The 17,761-nt window shown below is 46.8% G+C and overlaps 1 protein-coding gene across 6 annotated transcripts in view; it reads right to left on the bottom strand.

Moving 5' to 3' along the window:
- The window catches only part of LOC109906651 (parathyroid hormone 2 receptor), a 38,016-nt gene extending 34,139 nt beyond the window's left edge, over positions 1–3,877 (bottom strand). For 3 of the 6 annotated variants that reach the window (XM_020504471.2, XM_031792323.1, XM_031792325.1), the window contains exons 1-3: positions 3,432–3,870; positions 3,057–3,302; positions 1,637–1,736 (exon numbers count right to left, since the gene is read on the bottom strand). In XM_020504471.2, coding sequence (XP_020360060.1) covers positions 1,637–1,736; positions 3,057–3,164 — 208 coding nt within the window. In that variant the 5' untranslated portion in view covers positions 3,165–3,302; positions 3,432–3,870. Of the gene's footprint in view, positions 1–1,636; positions 1,737–3,056; positions 3,303–3,431 lie in introns of all 6 variants that reach the window. The other 3 variants (XM_031792322.1, XM_031792324.1, XM_031792326.1) reach the window with 3 other exon arrangements.
- Between the last annotated feature and the right edge of the window lie 13,884 nt (positions 3,878–17,761).

Here is a 17,761-nt window from a genome sequence, read left to right as displayed (position 1 = left end):
TCTCTGGAATGATGAATCACGCTTCCCCATCTAGCAGTCCGACGGACGAATCTGGCTTTGGCGGATGCCAGGAGAACTCTACCTGCCTGAATGCATAGTGACAACTGTGCATTGGTGGAGTAGGAATAATGGTCTGGGGCTGTTTTTCATGGTTCGGGCTAGGCCCCTTAGTTCCAGTGAAGGGAAATGTTAATGCTTCAACATACAATGACATTCCATACGATTCTGTGCTTCCAACTTTGTGGCAAACAGTTTGGGGAAGGCCCTTTCCTGTTTCAGCATGACAATGCCCCCGTGCACAAATTGAGGTCCATACAGAAATGGTGTGTCGAGATCGATGTGGAAGAACTTGACTGGCCTGCATAGAGCCCTGACCTCAACCCCATCGAACACCTTTGGGATGAATTGGAACACGGACTGCAAGTCAGGCCTAATTGCCACAACATCAGTGTCCGACCTCTCTAATGCTCTTAGCAAAATGTATTTTCATGTTGCCTCCCAGTGAAACCGTAATACTTCCGTCATGACAAAATTTGGATGGGTATCAGATGCTGGTCTGTTTATATTTAAACAGTCACCAAACAACACATACACTCTAATTAGCCATTATGCTCCAATATCTGTTTATGTTCTGATATTTCTATTCTCCCACCTGGTTTTAATGACTGGTAGATTCTGGATCAAACACACAAAGCGGTTTGTTTTTATCCAGCTCTCACACTGCTACAGAATGTGGGCGGACAATAATATGGAGAGCAGCAGCCAGAAAGAGAAACAACTGCGGGTTTGGGACTGGTAAATTGGCAGATTCAAATGAATGGAATAAATCCACATTTCAGCACTCACAGATTCTGTGGCTAGGGAGAAACACGGCATAATATCTGTGATCTTAAGTCATCTTTGTCTAATCAAATTGCAGTGGTATTCCAAGTAAATAAAGGCTTTTCAAGAGGTTCCTCCCTCCGTTCGTCAAGAGTGCCTATATGGGAAAACTAAGACGAATTTTTAGAAATGTTTTCGTTTACTAAGTGGTGGCCATCATCCCAGTTCTTTTCCCCCCTACCTAAGGCCACTTCTGTAGTTGTAGTTTTCATCCATGCTGTATCAAAAGTTGTCTCAAGAGCCCCCAATTAAACATTGGGGGTGGATAATAAATCATTTGGATAAATATATCAGAACACTTTTTTTGCTGAAAGCATTACTCAATTCAGTAAATCTCATGTTGAACATTGACTGACATTGTGAGAAATGCAAGGAGTTCAGTGTGTCAAAGTGTACATGCAGCAGCACCATATCCAGTCTCTTTTACCAACTCCAATCTCTGATTGAAGCCTGGGAGAATGTGGGCAGACGTGGAGCAGGCTAGAGTCTCAAAACACAACCCCTTTTCCAATACGCAGGAGGCAATAACAGGTAAAGTTATGGGATTTGGTCTCTCGAGAAAGGATGAAGTATGGTGGGTGGCTCTGCCATAAAGATCTGTCTGGATCCACCTGGAAACACGCTGGCCAATGGGGCTCTGGTAAAGCTAGGTAGACCAATCATCTGCTTAGTGGGTATCAATTACAGAAACACATACAAAAAAGTTGGTACATTTCCTATGCTGCCCAAAGAGTAAAATGATGTACGTGCCCACCTGCAGGGTTGTGTGTAGAGATGTTCTGATGACACTCAACTTTGACATCATACAGTAGGTACATCTGCTCCTGTGCTGTGAGGCCGACCTCTGGATGAACCTACAGAGTAGATTGCAGCATTGATTCAAAAAATTGCCCCTTTAGATGATGATCTTGGGTCAGAATAGCATTTCCCCCACTAATGGTTAAGGTTAGGATTTGAGAGGGGAAGCTGATCCAAGGTATGTACCTAGGGTAATCTTCACCCCAGAGATCATTTGGATCTTATAGATGACAAGAGCAGAAATGGTAAAGTGACTTTGATATTAAAAATGTTGATAAAAATCTAAATGTCATAATTACAGTGACATACATACTTCATAAATTAAAAATAAGTCATATACATCACAGTAAGCAATCGCCACATACACACATGCTGATGCACTGTGCTCATACTTCCGCCTCATTTAAATGCATTCAAGGAGACAGTGGATGTTGAGTACCAGTCAACAATGTATATGCAAACACTGACTGATGAGTATGGAAGCAGGCATAGCTGAATAACAATACATAACTGATGACATTTCCATATGAAATAGCACCAAAGGAAGAAACATCATGTGGGAAAAAGACATTGGATGATGGCCACCACTTTGTAAATGAAAATATTTAGAAAAATCCATCTTAGTTTTCCCATTATTTACAGAATAAATATTTTAAAAAGATAGACAGAGAGGAAATGGTAAAGGAGTAGAGGAATAGGGAATTGTGGATGCAAGAAAAAAGCTACCAAATTCATTATGCCAAGAACTTTGTCAACTAGACATAGGTTAATACTGTTCTGTCGAGGCATGGACTCTACAAGGTGTCAAAAGCGCTCCACAGGGATGCATCCCACAGTTGTGTCAAGTTGGCTGGATGTCCTTTTGGTGTTGGACCATTTTTGATACACAGGGGAAACTGTTGAGCGTGAAAAATCCAACAGCGTTGCAGTTCTTGAAACACTCAAACGGTCACATACTACCATACCCAGTTGAAAGGCACTTCAATATTTTGTCTTGCCCATTCACCTTCTGAATGGCACACATACACATTCCATGTCTAAATTGTTTCATGGCTTAAAAATCCTTCATTAACCTGTCTCCTCCCCTTCATCTATACTGATTGACATCAATAAGGGATCATAGCTTTCACCTTGATTCACCTGGTCAGTCTGTCGTGGAAAGAGAAGGTGTTCCTAATGTTTTGTGCACTCAGTGTATATTATCTAGCATCATGTTGCTGGTAGCCTATGTAAAATGGTCATGCAAATTTCCGTATGTGTATGGTTTATTATATGAACAGTGTAGGCTCCTGTAACAAAACAGGGGTAAACCCTATGGATTAATTCCTCCACAAAAAATACATAAACAATATCACTCGATTGGCTAGCCTACTTACCTGTGCGTAAACGTGTAGGTAAACTGCATTCCAGCATAAAAGAAACTTCGCAAAGTTACTCAGAAGTATCGTATTCATTTTGAAGATAATTGGTGGACAGCGTTGCATACAGAGGTTTCGATAAACTCAAAAATCAGCTATGTTTTTGAAGCACGCAGTAGTTCAGGTGTTGTGTCAAACTCGTGCTAGTCCGACTGTAGGTAGCCTAGCCCACTCTGTGTATTTCCATCCAACGCTCGTGGAAGTCTGTTGAAAGAGTATTTCAGGGGAAAGGGAGCAGGAATAGCGTAGCATTAGTCAGAGTTGTGATGTCTTCCGTATGAAATAAGGATGTACCATAAACTTGTTCAAAAAGTTTACTAATCACTTGTGTACCTTAAAATATATAGGCTATATGACTGGCCATTCAGGATACTTGTGTCCTGTTGTAGTTTTTTCTCTGAAACACCATTTTAGTAGGCTAAGTTTGTTTTACAAAGACAATTTGGGCATGTTGTCTCGTCTAGGGGCCACGAACGTTAACTGCCATTAAAACATATATTTGTTAAACACGAATGAATACTCATTACGGTCAATAAGTCGCAAGAAAATTCCAACCATAATTATCCATAGGCTAGACGTAAAAAAATCGAGTTTGCTGCTGACACCTGACAACCCAAATAACTCTTCATCTCTACTGTAGCATAGCCAACCTACCTATAACTGCATTTCTCGGTTGAGCGTGAGTAATGGTGCTATCTATCTGTGGTGCTGAAATTTTGCGATGTGGGAAGAGATGTCGGCAGCGGTCTGCACGATTCAGTGTGTGTGTTCGTGTCTTAAAAACGAATTTACATAAATTAAAAATAAATGCATTTTGGGAAAGTCATGAATGTCTTAAAAACTAAATGACACATTAAAAATGAATGTTTTTGGAGAACAAATTGTTTGCAAACAATAATGTTCATGTAGAATCTTTATATGACTCAGAGTTTGTCAGATTTTGTCAAATTTTCTGTGTGAACAGGTTACAGCGTTCAGAAATCTTGAAGCTACAGTCTGTGATTGAAAGTGCATCACTTTTTAAAATTTAAAATTCATGATAAAGCCATTGATTCTTGACAAATATAACATAGAAATGCCTCATGAGTTTAGATCAACGGTTTTACCCCATCAGAACCCAAATTGTAAGCTTGTTTTACATTTTTTTGTAAATCATGTATTAAACACTGTATAGCTTCAAAACATGGTTTAAACTATCATTTTGATCTCATGGATGGTCAGTCCTTGCATCCCTATCTCTGGTCGCGGTCATTTCCATGTAAAAAGACCCATGAGCACCCAAGACCTTACCCGACACACTAGACCCACTACAATTCGCTGATCGCCAAACAGATCCACGAATGACGCAATCGCCATTGCACTAAACACTGCCCTATCCCAGCTGGACAAGAGAAATTCCTATGTAAGTATGCTGTTCATTGACTACAGCTCAGTCTTCAATACCATAGTGCCCTCCGAGCTCATCACTAAGCTAAGGGGCCCTGGGTCTGAACCCCTCCCTGTGCAACTGGGTCCTGGACTTCCTGATGGGCCGACCCCAAGTGGTAAAGGTAGACAACAACACCCCCGCCATGCTGATCTTCAAAACAGGGGTGCGTGCTCAGCCCCTCGTGTACTGCCTATTCCCCCATGACTGCCTGGCCCCGGCCGTCTCTAACTCAGTCATCAAGTTTGCTGATGACACAACAGTGGCATCCTGATTACCAACAACAATGAGAGCCTACAGGGAGGAGGTGAGGGCCCCAGCTGAGTGATGCCAGGAAAATGTGTTTTTTGTCTGACAAGATATATCTTCTTACCAGTCAGTTTTATGTTAGAGCATTTCACTTGTTTCAAGCTTTTTTGTCCTTAATTATCTTAATAAGATAATATAACTTGTTACTAGGATTTTATTACTGGTTCTGAGTAACTTAATGCTTGAAACTAGAATTACCAGTATTATAAAGCTGTTTGATCAACACTGACAAGTGCAAAACTGCTTTGTCGAAGTCAGAATTTCTTCTTTCAAGCATCCTATCCTTTTCATCTCTTCACATATTAAGAACAGATAATGACCAAATGGAGTTCACTGTTTTATTGTCAATCTTACACACATCACAGCAATCATGTAGACTAAATAAGGTACAGAACAAAGACAGTACACTTTTCATATCTGGGGAACACACTATGAGTAATTTGAACTGTTGTACAATTCTATTACATCCCCAAGATGGTATTTGTGTCACGATCGTTATAATGAATGTCGGACCAAGGCGCAGCGTACGTAGAATTCCACATGTTTAATTGAAATGAAACTCACAAAAACAATACAGAGAAGAAAACGTGAAGTCATGGAGTGATCACAGGCCACTACACACAAACAAGATCCCACAAAACACAGTGGGGGAAATGGCTGTCTAAATATGATCCCCAATCAGAGACAACGATAAACAGCTGTCTCTGATTGGGAACCATACCAGGCCAACATAGACTTACAATAACCTAGATACCCAACCCTAGTCACACCCCGACCTAACCACCATAGAGAATAAAAGGCTCTCTATGGTCAGGGCGTGACAATTTGACTTGTACATAAGCTTGGCTCTTGTTGCTAATTGTGTAATAAGAGGTCAAATCAACCAGCTTTTCAGCATCCACTAATTCAGTGGCCTGTGCAAAGTGTGGGAGCTCAACTTGATAAGCCATGACATTTCTATCAAAGCGTATAGTTTGAAATGGTACATATTCCACTAGAATCTGTCACATTCTGACCTTTATTTCCTTTGTTTTGTATTTATTTAGTATGGTCAGGGCGTGAGTTGTGTGGGCAGTCTGTTTGTTTTTCTATGATTTGGGGATTTGTATGTTTCGGCCTAGTATGGTTCTCAATCAGAGGCAGGTGTCATTAGTTGTCTCTGATTGAGAATCATACTTAGGTAGCCTGGGTTGCACTGTTTGTTTGTGCGTGATTGTCTATGTTGATTGCTTGTGTCATCACAGTTCTCATTTAGCTTCACGGTCGTCATTTGTATATTGTTTTTGTATTCAGTGTTCAGTTCTTTCTTTAATTAAATATCAAGATGAACACAAACCACGCCGCGTTCTGGTCCGCCTTTCCTTCAACAGAAGAATCCCGTAACAGAATCACCCACCAAAACAGGACCAAGCGGCGTGGTAATGGGCAACAGCAAAAGCAGCAGCAGGAGAAGCAACAGAGGCAGCAGCAGCAGGAGCAGCAGCAGCAGTGGGAGAGGCTGCACTATTTGGAGAAATGGACTTGGGAGGAGATCCTTGACGGGAAAGGACCCTGGGCAGAGCCAGGGGAATATTGCCGCCCCAAAGCCGAGCTGGAGGCAACAAAAGCAGAGAGGCGGCATTATGAGGAGCTAGCACAGCAGAGCGGATGGAAGCCCGAGAGTCAGCCCCAAAAATGTCTTGGGGGGAGGCCAGGTAGGAGACCTGCCCCAACTTCCTGTGCTTACCGGGGGGCGAGAGAGACCGGGCAGGCACCCTGTTATGCTGTGGAGCGCACGGTGTCCCCAGTGTGGGTGCATAGCCCGGTGCGGTACATACCAGCTCCGTATCGGCCGGGCTAGAGTGGGCATCGAGCCAAGTGCCATGAAGCCGGCTCTACGCATCTGGTCTCCAGTGCATCTCCTTGGGCCGGCTTACATGGCACCTGCCTTGCGCATGGTGTCCCCGGTTCGCCTGCATAGCCCAGTGCGGGCTATTCCACCTCGCCGCACTGGCAGGGCGACCGGGAGCATTCAACCAGGTAAGGTTGGGCAGGCTCGGTGCTCAAGAGCTCCAGTGCACCTGCACGGTCCGGTCTATCCGGTACCACCTCCACGCACCAGCCCTCCGGTGGCAGCCCCCCGCACCAGGCTGTCTCTCGTCTCACCCTACAGGTGCTCCCGCCTGTCCAGTGATGCCAGAGCCTTCCTCCTCTCCAGCGCAGCTGGAGTCTCCCGCCTGTCCGGCGCTGCCAGAGCTCCCGCCCCTCAGTCCAGAGGCGCCAGAGCCCCTCATTCCAGAGGCACCAGAGCCTTCCTCACCAGCGTTGCCGGAGCTTCCCGTCTGCCCAGCGCCATCAGAGTCGCCAGTCTCCATCTGAGCTACCCGTCTGCCCAGCGCCATCATAGTCGCCAGTCTGCCCAGCGCCGCCTGAGCCACCCGTCTGCCCAGAGCCGCCGGTGCCGCCAATCTGCCCAGCGCCGCCTGAGCCACCCGTCTGCCCAACGCCGCCAGTGTCCCGCCAGTCTGCCCAGCGCCGCCAGTGCCGCCAGTCTGCAAGGAGCCGCCAGTGCTGCCAGTCTCAACCCAGAGGCGCCAGAGCTTCCGCCCCTCTGTCCCGAGCTGCCCCTCTGTCCCGAGCTGCCCCTCTGTCCCGAGCTGCCCCTCAGCCCAGGGGTGCCAGAGCCCCTCAGCCCAGAGGCGCCAGAGCCCCTCTGTCCAGAGCTTCCGCCCCTCTGTCCAGAGCTTCCGCCCCTCTGTTCTGAGCTGCCCCTCTGTCCAGTGGGGTCATTTAGAAGGGTCACCGTGGTTAGGAAGCCACAGAAGCTGACCAAGACTATGGTGAAGTGGGGTGCACGTCCCGCGCCAGAGCCGCCACCGCGGACAGACGCCCACCCAGACCCTCCCCTATAGGTTAAGGTTTTGCGGCCGGAGTCCGCACCTTTGGGGGGGGGGGGGGGGGGGGGTACTGTCACGTTCTGACCTTCATTTCCTTTGTTTTGTATTTATTTAGTATGGTCAGGGCGTGAGTTGGGTGGGCAGTCTATGTTTGTTTTTCTATGATTTGGGGATTTGTATGTTTCGGCCTAGTGTGGTTCTCAATCAGAGGCAGATGTCATTAGTTGTCTCTGATTGATTATCATACTTAGGTATGTGGGTGATTGTCTATGTTGATTGCTTGTGTCATCACAGTTGTCATTTAGCTTCACGGTCGTCATTTGTTTATTGTTTTTGTATTCAGTGTTCAGTTCTTTCTTTAATTAAATATCAAGATGAACACAAACCACGCCGCGTTTTGGTCTGCCTTTCCTTCAACAGAAGAATTCCGTGACAGAATCGACAAAAAATAAGTCTTTCATATTACCATTCATTACTTTGGCAAAGATCATGGACTTCTGAGTTATGTATTTATTACAATTTATCACAAGCCATTTGACTGATACAGCAATTTATCATTGAAACCTAGGATGTCCCTCAATTTTCCACGTAAATATTGTAGATCTTTAACCTCTCCCTTTCTGTCACGACTTCTGCCGAAGTCGATGCCTCTCCTTGTTCGGGTGGTGCTCGGCGGTCGAAGTCACCATTCTTCTAGCCATCATTGATCCATTTTTCATTTTCCATTGGTTTTGTCTTGTCTTCCTACACACCTGGTTCCATTACACGCACCAATACATAATACACGAACATACAAAACAAACAATCTCTGACAAGGACATGAGGGGAAACAGAGGATTAAATACACCCGTCCTCGGGCTAGATTGAGTGTCGAGCCAAATGCCATGAAGCCGGCTCTACGCATCTGGTCCCCAGACCAGATGTACCCATTGACATTTCAATGGGTACATTGAAATGTCAGACACCGAGCGCAAGGCTGGTACCATGTAAGCCGGCCCAAGGAGACGCACTGGGGACCAGATGCGTAGAGACGGCTTCATGGCATTTGGCGTGACGGGTTTTTGTACCCACTTTTATTTATCTTGTATTTTTGATTATGGGGTTTTGTTAAGTCTATTAAACGACTCCATTTATACCAAGTTCGATTCTCCTGTGCCTGACTTCCCTGCCACCTACACACACGTCATTACACTTTCATTTGAAAAAATTGGGTACATTGAAATGTCAACATTTTGGCAGCATTCATATATTTGGGTCTGATTAATCAAAGACTTGCAAATATTTAAAAAAAATTGAGCTTTGAAGTCCATTGTTTAAAGAAACAATATTTAGACTCGAACCGCATACGCATATGTCTTACCATTGGACCCAGTGATTTTATATATGATGGCAAATGTATCATATAATGCTGTTAAGTTGTAACATTGTCGTCTGGAAAAAGCTCCTTCCAATGCTTCAAATGATTTTCAATGAGTAACTTCAACCTAGACACAGTCGCAATGGAAAGAACAGGTGCAAATACTGTCTGTACAATCTCTATTAGCTCAATTATCAGTTGTATGTGTCACACCCTGGCCATAGAGATGCTTTTTATTCTCTATTTTGGTTAGGCCAGGGTGTGACTAGGGTGGGCATTCTATGTTCTATTTTCTATGTTTTTGTATTTCTTTGGTTTTGTCCGGGTATGGTTCTCAATCAGGGACGGCTGTCTGTCGTTGTCTCTGATTGAGAACCATACTTAGGTAGCTCTTGCCCACATGGGTTTTTTGGGTAGTTGTTTTCTGTGTCTGTGTTTTCACCTTACAGAACGATTTCGATGTTTGTTATTTTGTATTTTTCATGTTCTTATATAATAAATTTAACATGGACACGTACCACACTGCATTTTGGTCCGATCTATCATATTCCTGTTCCTCAGATGAAGAAGATTGTTACAGTATGTATGCATTGACTTCCAAACTCTCCAAAACAAATGGCAATATCCTTAGCAGGACAAGCATTTTCTCAGATTGTGTTACGGTTTTCTAGGTGTGGTGAAGGAGAGTCGGACCAAAACGCAGCGTGTAAATTGCGATCCATGTTTAATAAAACAAACGTAAAACACGGAATAACACAAACACTACAAAAACAATAAACGTAACGAAAACCGAAACAGCCTATCTGGTGCAAACTAACAAAGAGTACACATAGGACACTAAGGACAATCACCCACGACAAACTCAAAGAATATGGCTGCCTAAATATGGTTCCCAATCAGAGACAACGATAAACACCTGCCTCTAATTGAGAACCACTCCAGACAGCCATAGACTTTGCTAGATATCCCACTACGCTACAATCCCAATACTAACACCAAAACCCCAAGACAAAACACACCCCAATACAAAAACCCCATGCCACACCCTGGCCTGACCAAATACATAAAGATAAACACAAAATAATTTGACCAGGGCGTGACAGAACCCCCCCCCCCCTAAAGTGTGGACTCCCGAACGCACCTCAAAACAATAGGGAGGGTCCGGGTGGGCGTCTGTCCATGGTGGCGGCTCCGGCGCGGGACGAGGACCCCACTCAGTCAATGTCTTAATCCCCTCTCCCTTCGTCCCTGGATAGTCCACCCTCGCCGCCGACCATGGCCTAGTAGTCCTCACCCAGAACCCCACTGGACTGAGGAGCAGATTGGGACTGAAGGACAGCTCGGGACTGAGGCAGCTCGGGACTGAGGGGAAGCTCAAGAGTGAGAGGAAGCTCAGGAGTGAGAGGAAGCTCAGGAGTGAGAGGAAGCTCAGGAGTGAGAGGAAGCTCAGGAGTGAGAGGAAGCTCAGGAGTGAGAGGAAGCTCAGGAGTGAGAGGAAGCTCAGGAGTGAGAGGAAGCTCAGGAGTGAGAGGAAGCTCAGGCAGGTAGATAGATCTACCAGATCCTGGCTGGCTGGTGGTTTCAGCAGATCCTGGCAGACTGACAGCTCCTTGCAGACTGACAGCTCCGTGCAGACTGACAGCTCCTTGCAGACTGACAGCTCCTTGCAGACTGACAGCTCCTTGCAGACTGGCAGCTCCTTGCAGACTGGCAGCTCCTTGCAGACTGACAGCTCCTTGCAGACTGACAGCTCCTTGCAGACTGACAGCTCCTTGCAGACTGACAGCTCGGGCTGCTTCACGCAGACTGACAGCTCTGGCTGCTCCATGCAGACTGACATCTCTGGCTGCTCCATGCAGACTGACAGCTCTGGCTGCTCCATGCAGGCTGACAGCTCTGGCTGCGCTGAACAGGCGGGAGACTCCGGCAGCGCAGGAGAGGAGGAAAGCTCTGGCTGCGCTAAACAGGCGGGAGAATCCAGCAGCGCTGTAGAGGAGAAAGGCTCTGGCAGCGCTGAACAGGCGGGAGAATCCAGCAGCGCTGTAGAGGAGAAAGGCTCTGGCAGCGCTGGAGAGGCGAGGCGCACTGTAGGCCTGATGCGTGGTGCTGGCACTGGTGCTATTGAACCGAGGACACGCACAGGAAGCCTGGTGCGGGGAGCTGCTACCGGAGGGCTGGTGCGTGGAGGTGGTGACGGATAGACCGGGCTGTGCAGGCGCACTGGAGCTCTTGAGCACCGAGCCCGTCCAACCTTACCTGGTTGAATGCTCTCGGTCGCCCTGCCAGTGCGGCGAGGTGGAATAGCCCGCACTGGGCTATGCAGGCAAACCGTAGACACCGAGCGCAAGGCTGGTACCATGTAAGCCGGCCCAAGGAGACGCACTGGGGACCAGATGCGTAGAGCCGGCTTCATGGCATTTGGCTCGACACTCAATCTAGCCCGGCCGATACGCGGAGCTGGAATATACCGCACCGGGCTGTGCACCCGCACTGGGGACGCCGTGTGCTCCACAGCATAACACGGTGCCTGCCCGGTCTCTCTAGCCCCCCGGTAAGCACAGGGAGTTTGCGCAGGTCTCCTACCTGGCGTAGCCATACTCCCTGTGAGCCAACCCCCAAGAAATTTTTGGGGCTGACTCCCGGGCTTCCTTGCCAACCGTGTTCCCTCGTATCGCCAGCTCCTCTCTCCGGCTGCCTCTGCTCTCCTAAGTGCCTCCACCTGTTCCCATGGAAGGCGATCCCTTCCCGCCAGGATCTCCTCCCATGTGTAGCAACCCTTGCCATCCAATATATCATCCCATGTCCAATCCTCATTGCGCCGCTGTTGCTGCCTTTGTTGCCTCTCCTCTTTCGGCTGCTCCTGCTTGTTGACACGCCGCTTGGTCCGTTGGTGGTGGGTGATTCTGTTACGGTTTTCTAGGTGTGGTGAAGGAGAGTCGGACCAAAACGCAGCGTGTAAATTGCGATCCATGTTTAATAAAACAAACGTAAAACACGGAATAACACAAACACTACAAAAACAATAAACGTAACGAAAACCGAAACAGCCTATCTGGTGCAAACTAACAAAGAGTACACATAGGACACTAAGGACAATCACCCACGACAAACTCAAAGAATATGGCTGCCTAAATATGGTTCCCAGTCAGAGACAACGATAAACACCTGCCTCTAATTGAGAACCACTCCAGACAGCCATAGACTTTGCTAGATATCCCACTACGCTACAATCCCAATACTAACACCAAAACCCCAAGACAAAACACACCCCAATACAAAAACCCCATGCCACACCCTGGCCTGACCAAATACATAAAGATAAACACAAAATAATTTGACCAGGGCGTGACAGAACCCCCCCCCCTAAGGTGTGGACTCCCGAACGCACCTCAAAACAATAGGGAGGGTCCGGGTGGGCGTCTGTCCATGGTGGCGGCTCCGGCGCGGGACGAGGACCCCACTCAGTCAATGTCTTAATCCCCTCTCCCTTCGTCCCTGGATAGTCCACCCTCGCCGCCGACCATGGCCTAGTAGTCCTCACCCAGAACCCCACTGGACTGAGGAGCAGATTGGGACTGAAGGACAGCTCGGGACTGAGGCAGCTCGGGACTGAGGGGAAGCTCAAGAGTGAGAGGAAGCTCAGGAGTGAGAGGAAGCTCAGGAGTGAGAGGAAGCTCAGGAGTGAGAGGAAGCTCAGGAGTGAGAGGAAGCTCAGGAGTGAGAGGAAGCTCAGGAGTGAGAGGAAGCTCAGGCAGGTAGATAGATCTACCAGATCCTGGCTGGCTGGTGGTTTCAGCAGATCCTGGCAGACTGACAGCTCCTTGCAGACTGACAGCTCCGTGCAGACTGACAGCTCCTTGCAGACTGACAGCTCCTTGCAGACTGACAGCTCCTTGCAGACTGGCAGCTCCTTGCAGACTGGCAGCTCCTTGCAGACTGGCAGCTCCTTGCAGACTGACAGCTCCTTGCAGACTGACAGCTCCTTGCAGACTGACAGCTCCTTGCAGACTGACAGCTCGGGCTGCTTCACGCAGACTGACAGCTCTGGCTGCTCCATGCAGACTGACATCTCTGGCTGCTCCATGCAGACTGACAGCTCTGGCTGCTCCATGCAGACTGACAGCTCTGGCTGCTCCATGCAGGCTGACAGCTCTGGCTGCGCTGAACAGGCGGGAGACTCCGGCAGCGCAGGAGAGGAGGAAAGCTCTGGCTGCGCTAAACAGGCGGGAGAATCCAGCAGCGCTGTAGAGGAGAAAGGCTCTGGCAGCGCTGAACAGGCGGGAGAATCCAGCAGCGCTGTAGAGGAGAAAGGCTCTGGCAGCGCTGGAGAGGCGAGGCGCACTGTACGCCTGATGCGTGGTGCTGGCACTGGTGCTATTGAACCGAGGACACGCACAGGAAGCCTGGTGCGGGGAGCTGCTACCGGAGGGCTGGTGCGTGGAGGTGGTGACGGATAGACCGGGCTGTGCAGGCGCACTGGAGCTCTTGAGCACCGAGCCCGTCCAACCTTACCTGGTTGAATGCTCTCGGTCGCCCTGCCAGTGCGGCGAGGTGGAATAGCCCGCACTGGGCTATGCAGGCAAACCGTAGACACCGAGCGCAAGGCTGGTACCATGTAAGCCGGCCCAAGGAGACGCACTGGGGACCAGATGCGTAGAGCCGGCTTCATGGCATTTGGCTCGACACTCAATCTAGCCCGGCCGATACGCGGAGCTGGAATATACCGCACCGGGCTGTGCACCCGCACTGGGGACGCCGTGTGCTCCACAGCATAACACGGTGCCTGCCCGGTCTCTCTAGCCCCCCGGTAAGCACAGGGAGTTTGCGCAGGTCTCCTACCTGGCGTAGCCATACTCCCTGTGAGCCAACCCCCAAGAAATTTTTGGGGCTGACTCCCGGGCTTCCTTGCCAACCGTGTTCCCTCGTATCGCCAGCTCCTCTCTCCGGCTGCCTCTGCTCTCCTAAGTGCCTCCACCTGTTCCCATGGAAGGCGATCCCTTCCCGCCAGGATCTCCTCCCATGTGTAGCAACCCTTGCCATCCAATATATCATCCCATGTCCAATCATCATTGCGCCGCTGTTGCTGCCTTTGTTGCCTCTCCTCTTTCGGCTGCTCCTGCTTGTTGACACGCCGCTTGGTCCGTTGGTGGTGGGTGATTCTGTTACGGTTTTCTAGGTGTGGTGAAGGAGAGTCGGACCAAAACGCAGCGTGTAAATTGCGATCCATGTTTAATAAAACAAACGTAAAACACGGAATAACACAAACACTACAAAAACAATAAACGTAACGAAAACCGAAACAGCCTATCTGGTGCAAACTAACAAAGAGTACACATAGGACACTAAGGACAATCACCCACGACAAACTCAAAGAATATGGCTGCCTAAATATGGTTCCCAGTCAGAGACAACGATAAACACCTGCCTCTAATTGAGAACCACTCCAGACAGCCATAGACTTTGCTAGATATCCCACTACGCTACAATCCCAATACTAACACCAAAACCCCAAGACAAAACACACCCCAATACAAAAACCCCATGCCACACCCTGGCCTGACCAAATACTTAAAGATAAACACAAAATACTTTGACCAGGGCGTGACAGATTGTTTTAGTTTACCATCACTTGACATTAATGTACTAACATAAATTGGGGATGGCCGATCTCTAACATCTAGAGGGGAATAAGGGAAACCAAGAATAGCAGAATTCAGTCCAGATCAATCTGTCCAGACTCAACAAGATGATTCAAAACATATTTGATTTCCAATGGGGCTATGCCCTCCAGAATTACATACACAATGTATTGTGGAGTTTGTTGTATAATTTCAAAGGCTGGGAACTCAACTAACTTGCTCCTTCTATTGATCCCATATGTTGTTCTCAGGCTGTTGCGAAGCAAGTCCGTCTTTGCCTTTTCTATTTCATCACACTGTCTCTCCAATGTCCTTTAGTATATGCATCTTCATTGAAGTGTGTCTGCATGTCCTCAAAAGAACACTCACAGTGTCTGCGCTTACTGTAGGCAAAGCCCACACCCTCTCTGAACCCTGCTAGTTCATGTAGTGTCAGGGTGTCTTCACAGAGAGAGACCATGGCACCATATATCGCTTTCTTTCCATTAATAGTTTGCATTTGAACCCCCCAATGTAACCATGTCTTCCTTGATTCTATTCAATAGTACATCTACATCAGATTGACGGATGTCTGCTGATCTAGCCATGGCAAGTAGCCTGATAGCAGCCAGTTTAGACCAGTATTTTGGATTTATATTTCCTAGGGTGTAGTACAGCATTAACAACTTGTTTTTTTTTTATGCAAAGGATCCTAGTGGGTTACAGATCTCTTCATCTGTGTACATTTTTTATCTCTGAAAATAAGGGATGTGATTTTAGAAGAGCACCATCAACAATGTCATGAAAACTACTTTCAGCCAATGTAAACTGAGCTTTTTGGATATAAATATCGAACAAAACATACATGTATTTTGTAACATGAAGTCCTATGAGTGTCATCTGATGAAGATCATCAAAGGTTAGTGATTCATTTTATCTCTATTTCTGCTTTTTGTGACTCCTCCCGAGGTGGGACGTGAGGTGGGCCGTGTCCCACATATTCCAGAGAGGTTTTAATAACACGGTCCTGTCTAAATGTTGTTCCAACACCAGCAAAAGGGTCAATGAGATTGTCAAATATAGCCATTGCATATTTTTCAAGTTGACCTGATGTGCTTCCTGAATGCTTCTTTAGCACTCCCTCCATCTGCTTCCTGAGGTTGTCCATTAGTAATGATTGATATTGCTGTAACCCAGCAACAATATGAGAGAGAGAGAGAGAGAGAGAGAGAGAGATGCCTACTGCATAGTGTAACTAACCAAATTCTGTGTTCTGTTCAGAAAAAAAAAACGTACCTGTGAGAGACGATGCTTGGTTCTGGCATTTATCACCAAACCAGTGTTGTCAGATCCTTAAAAAAAGTGGACATTGAATGTAGTATCCTGACATGTGCAGGCTGGACATTACTAGTTCATGACAAGTAGAATGTTTGTGAAAGGAGAAGTGGTTATGAATGTTATTAGTATAGCCAAGTACTTAAAAAAAAGGTCATTTTCAGTAGATTGCCACCACCAACCAAGTTACTTACTTGTTGCACTGTGACAGCTCCATGTTGGTCAATGCCCCTTTGCCCTTCATCTGAGTCAGGTGTATGGAGTTGCTGATCAGTGATGCTGGAGTTAGCTAGAAGCTGATTGGGTTGAATGTTGTCCTGTGAACCACACATCAAAGAAACAAATTATTATTTGAAATTGTATTTAGTTTCACCAATAGGGGGCAATGTTACCCAAAACATCACTGCTCTAGAGGGTATCTGCATGGAGGAATGGGCCAAAATACCAGCAACAGTGTGTGAAAACCTTGTGAATACTTACAGAAAACATTTGACCTCTGTCATTGCCAACAAAGGGTATATAACAAAGTATTGAGAAACTTTTGTTATTGACCAAATACTTATTTTCCACCATAATTTGCAAATAAATTCATAAAAAATCCTAAAATGTGATTTTCCGGATTTTTTTTCTTCATTTTGTCTGTCATAGTTGAAGTGTACCTATGATGAAAATTACAGGCCTCATCTTTTTAAGTGGGAGAACTTGCACAATTGGTGGCTAACTAAATACTTTTTTGCCCCACTGTAGGCTTATTTCAAGACGATTGCAATAGCATTGGATGCCAAATTTAAGCACATTTTCCTACATATTAAATATTTTCTTTGTATCCAGACAAATGTATTTGTTTTTAGTCTGGCCACACTAGTTTAAAGATTTCTTTGCGTACCTTGAGACTAGATATTTTTTATTTTGACTTATTTTAAGTAACATTTCCCCAATTGTATTGCTTTTTTTTCTTGTTTTTGAGAGCTGACTTTTTGCAGTGCATCGTCGGGGCTCCAGTGAAGGAGGGTCAAAAGCTTCAAGTTCCTCGGCATGCACGTCACTGACAACCTGAAATGGTCCCTTCACACAGACAGCATGGAGAAGAAGGCACAACAGTGCCTCTTCAACTTCCGAAGGCTGAAGAAATTGAGAGCATCCTGTCGGGCTGTATCCATATCACCCTCTGGTAGAGCAATTGCACCGCCCGGTGTCACAGGGAGGCCAAAAGGATCATCAAAGACCTCAGCCACCCACGCCACAGACAGTTCACCCCGCTATCATCTAGAAGGCTTAGACAGTACAGATGCATCAAAGCTGAGACTGAGATACAGCTTCTTCCACCAGGCCATCAGACAGTGAAACAGTCACCACTACTCTTATAGAATGACCACACCACTCGCGTCGTGTAAATTTAGAAATCTGTTATTCAATTATTGCTCCCACACTGCTCGTGCACGCCAACGAGCAACTGCGTTGCCAAGAGCTAAAATGGAATAAGTTATATTTCTGACACAGATCGCGCTGCAAGTCCTGCCTCTCCCATCTCCTCATTGGTTTATAGAAGCAGGTACCCACGCACCATCTCCTCATTGGTTATACCCACATAGGTGACTGAAAGACGAACTAGGTCAGTGGCAGTAATGCACCTAATTTATGAAAGTTGCCAATCGCAATACAAAGTCAAGAGAATTATAAGCCTGGAAGGATGAGAGCTGACTAGAAACGATTCGGTTGACCATTTTATGTGTGGATTAATT

This window comes from Oncorhynchus kisutch, linkage group LG16, assembly GCF_002021735.2.
Source record: "Oncorhynchus kisutch isolate 150728-3 linkage group LG16, Okis_V2, whole genome shotgun sequence".
Classification (NCBI taxonomy): Eukaryota; Metazoa; Chordata; class Actinopteri; order Salmoniformes; family Salmonidae; genus Oncorhynchus; species Oncorhynchus kisutch.
The sequence above is the reverse complement of the archived record's forward strand: the minus strand, read 5'-3'. Positions and strand labels throughout refer to the sequence as shown.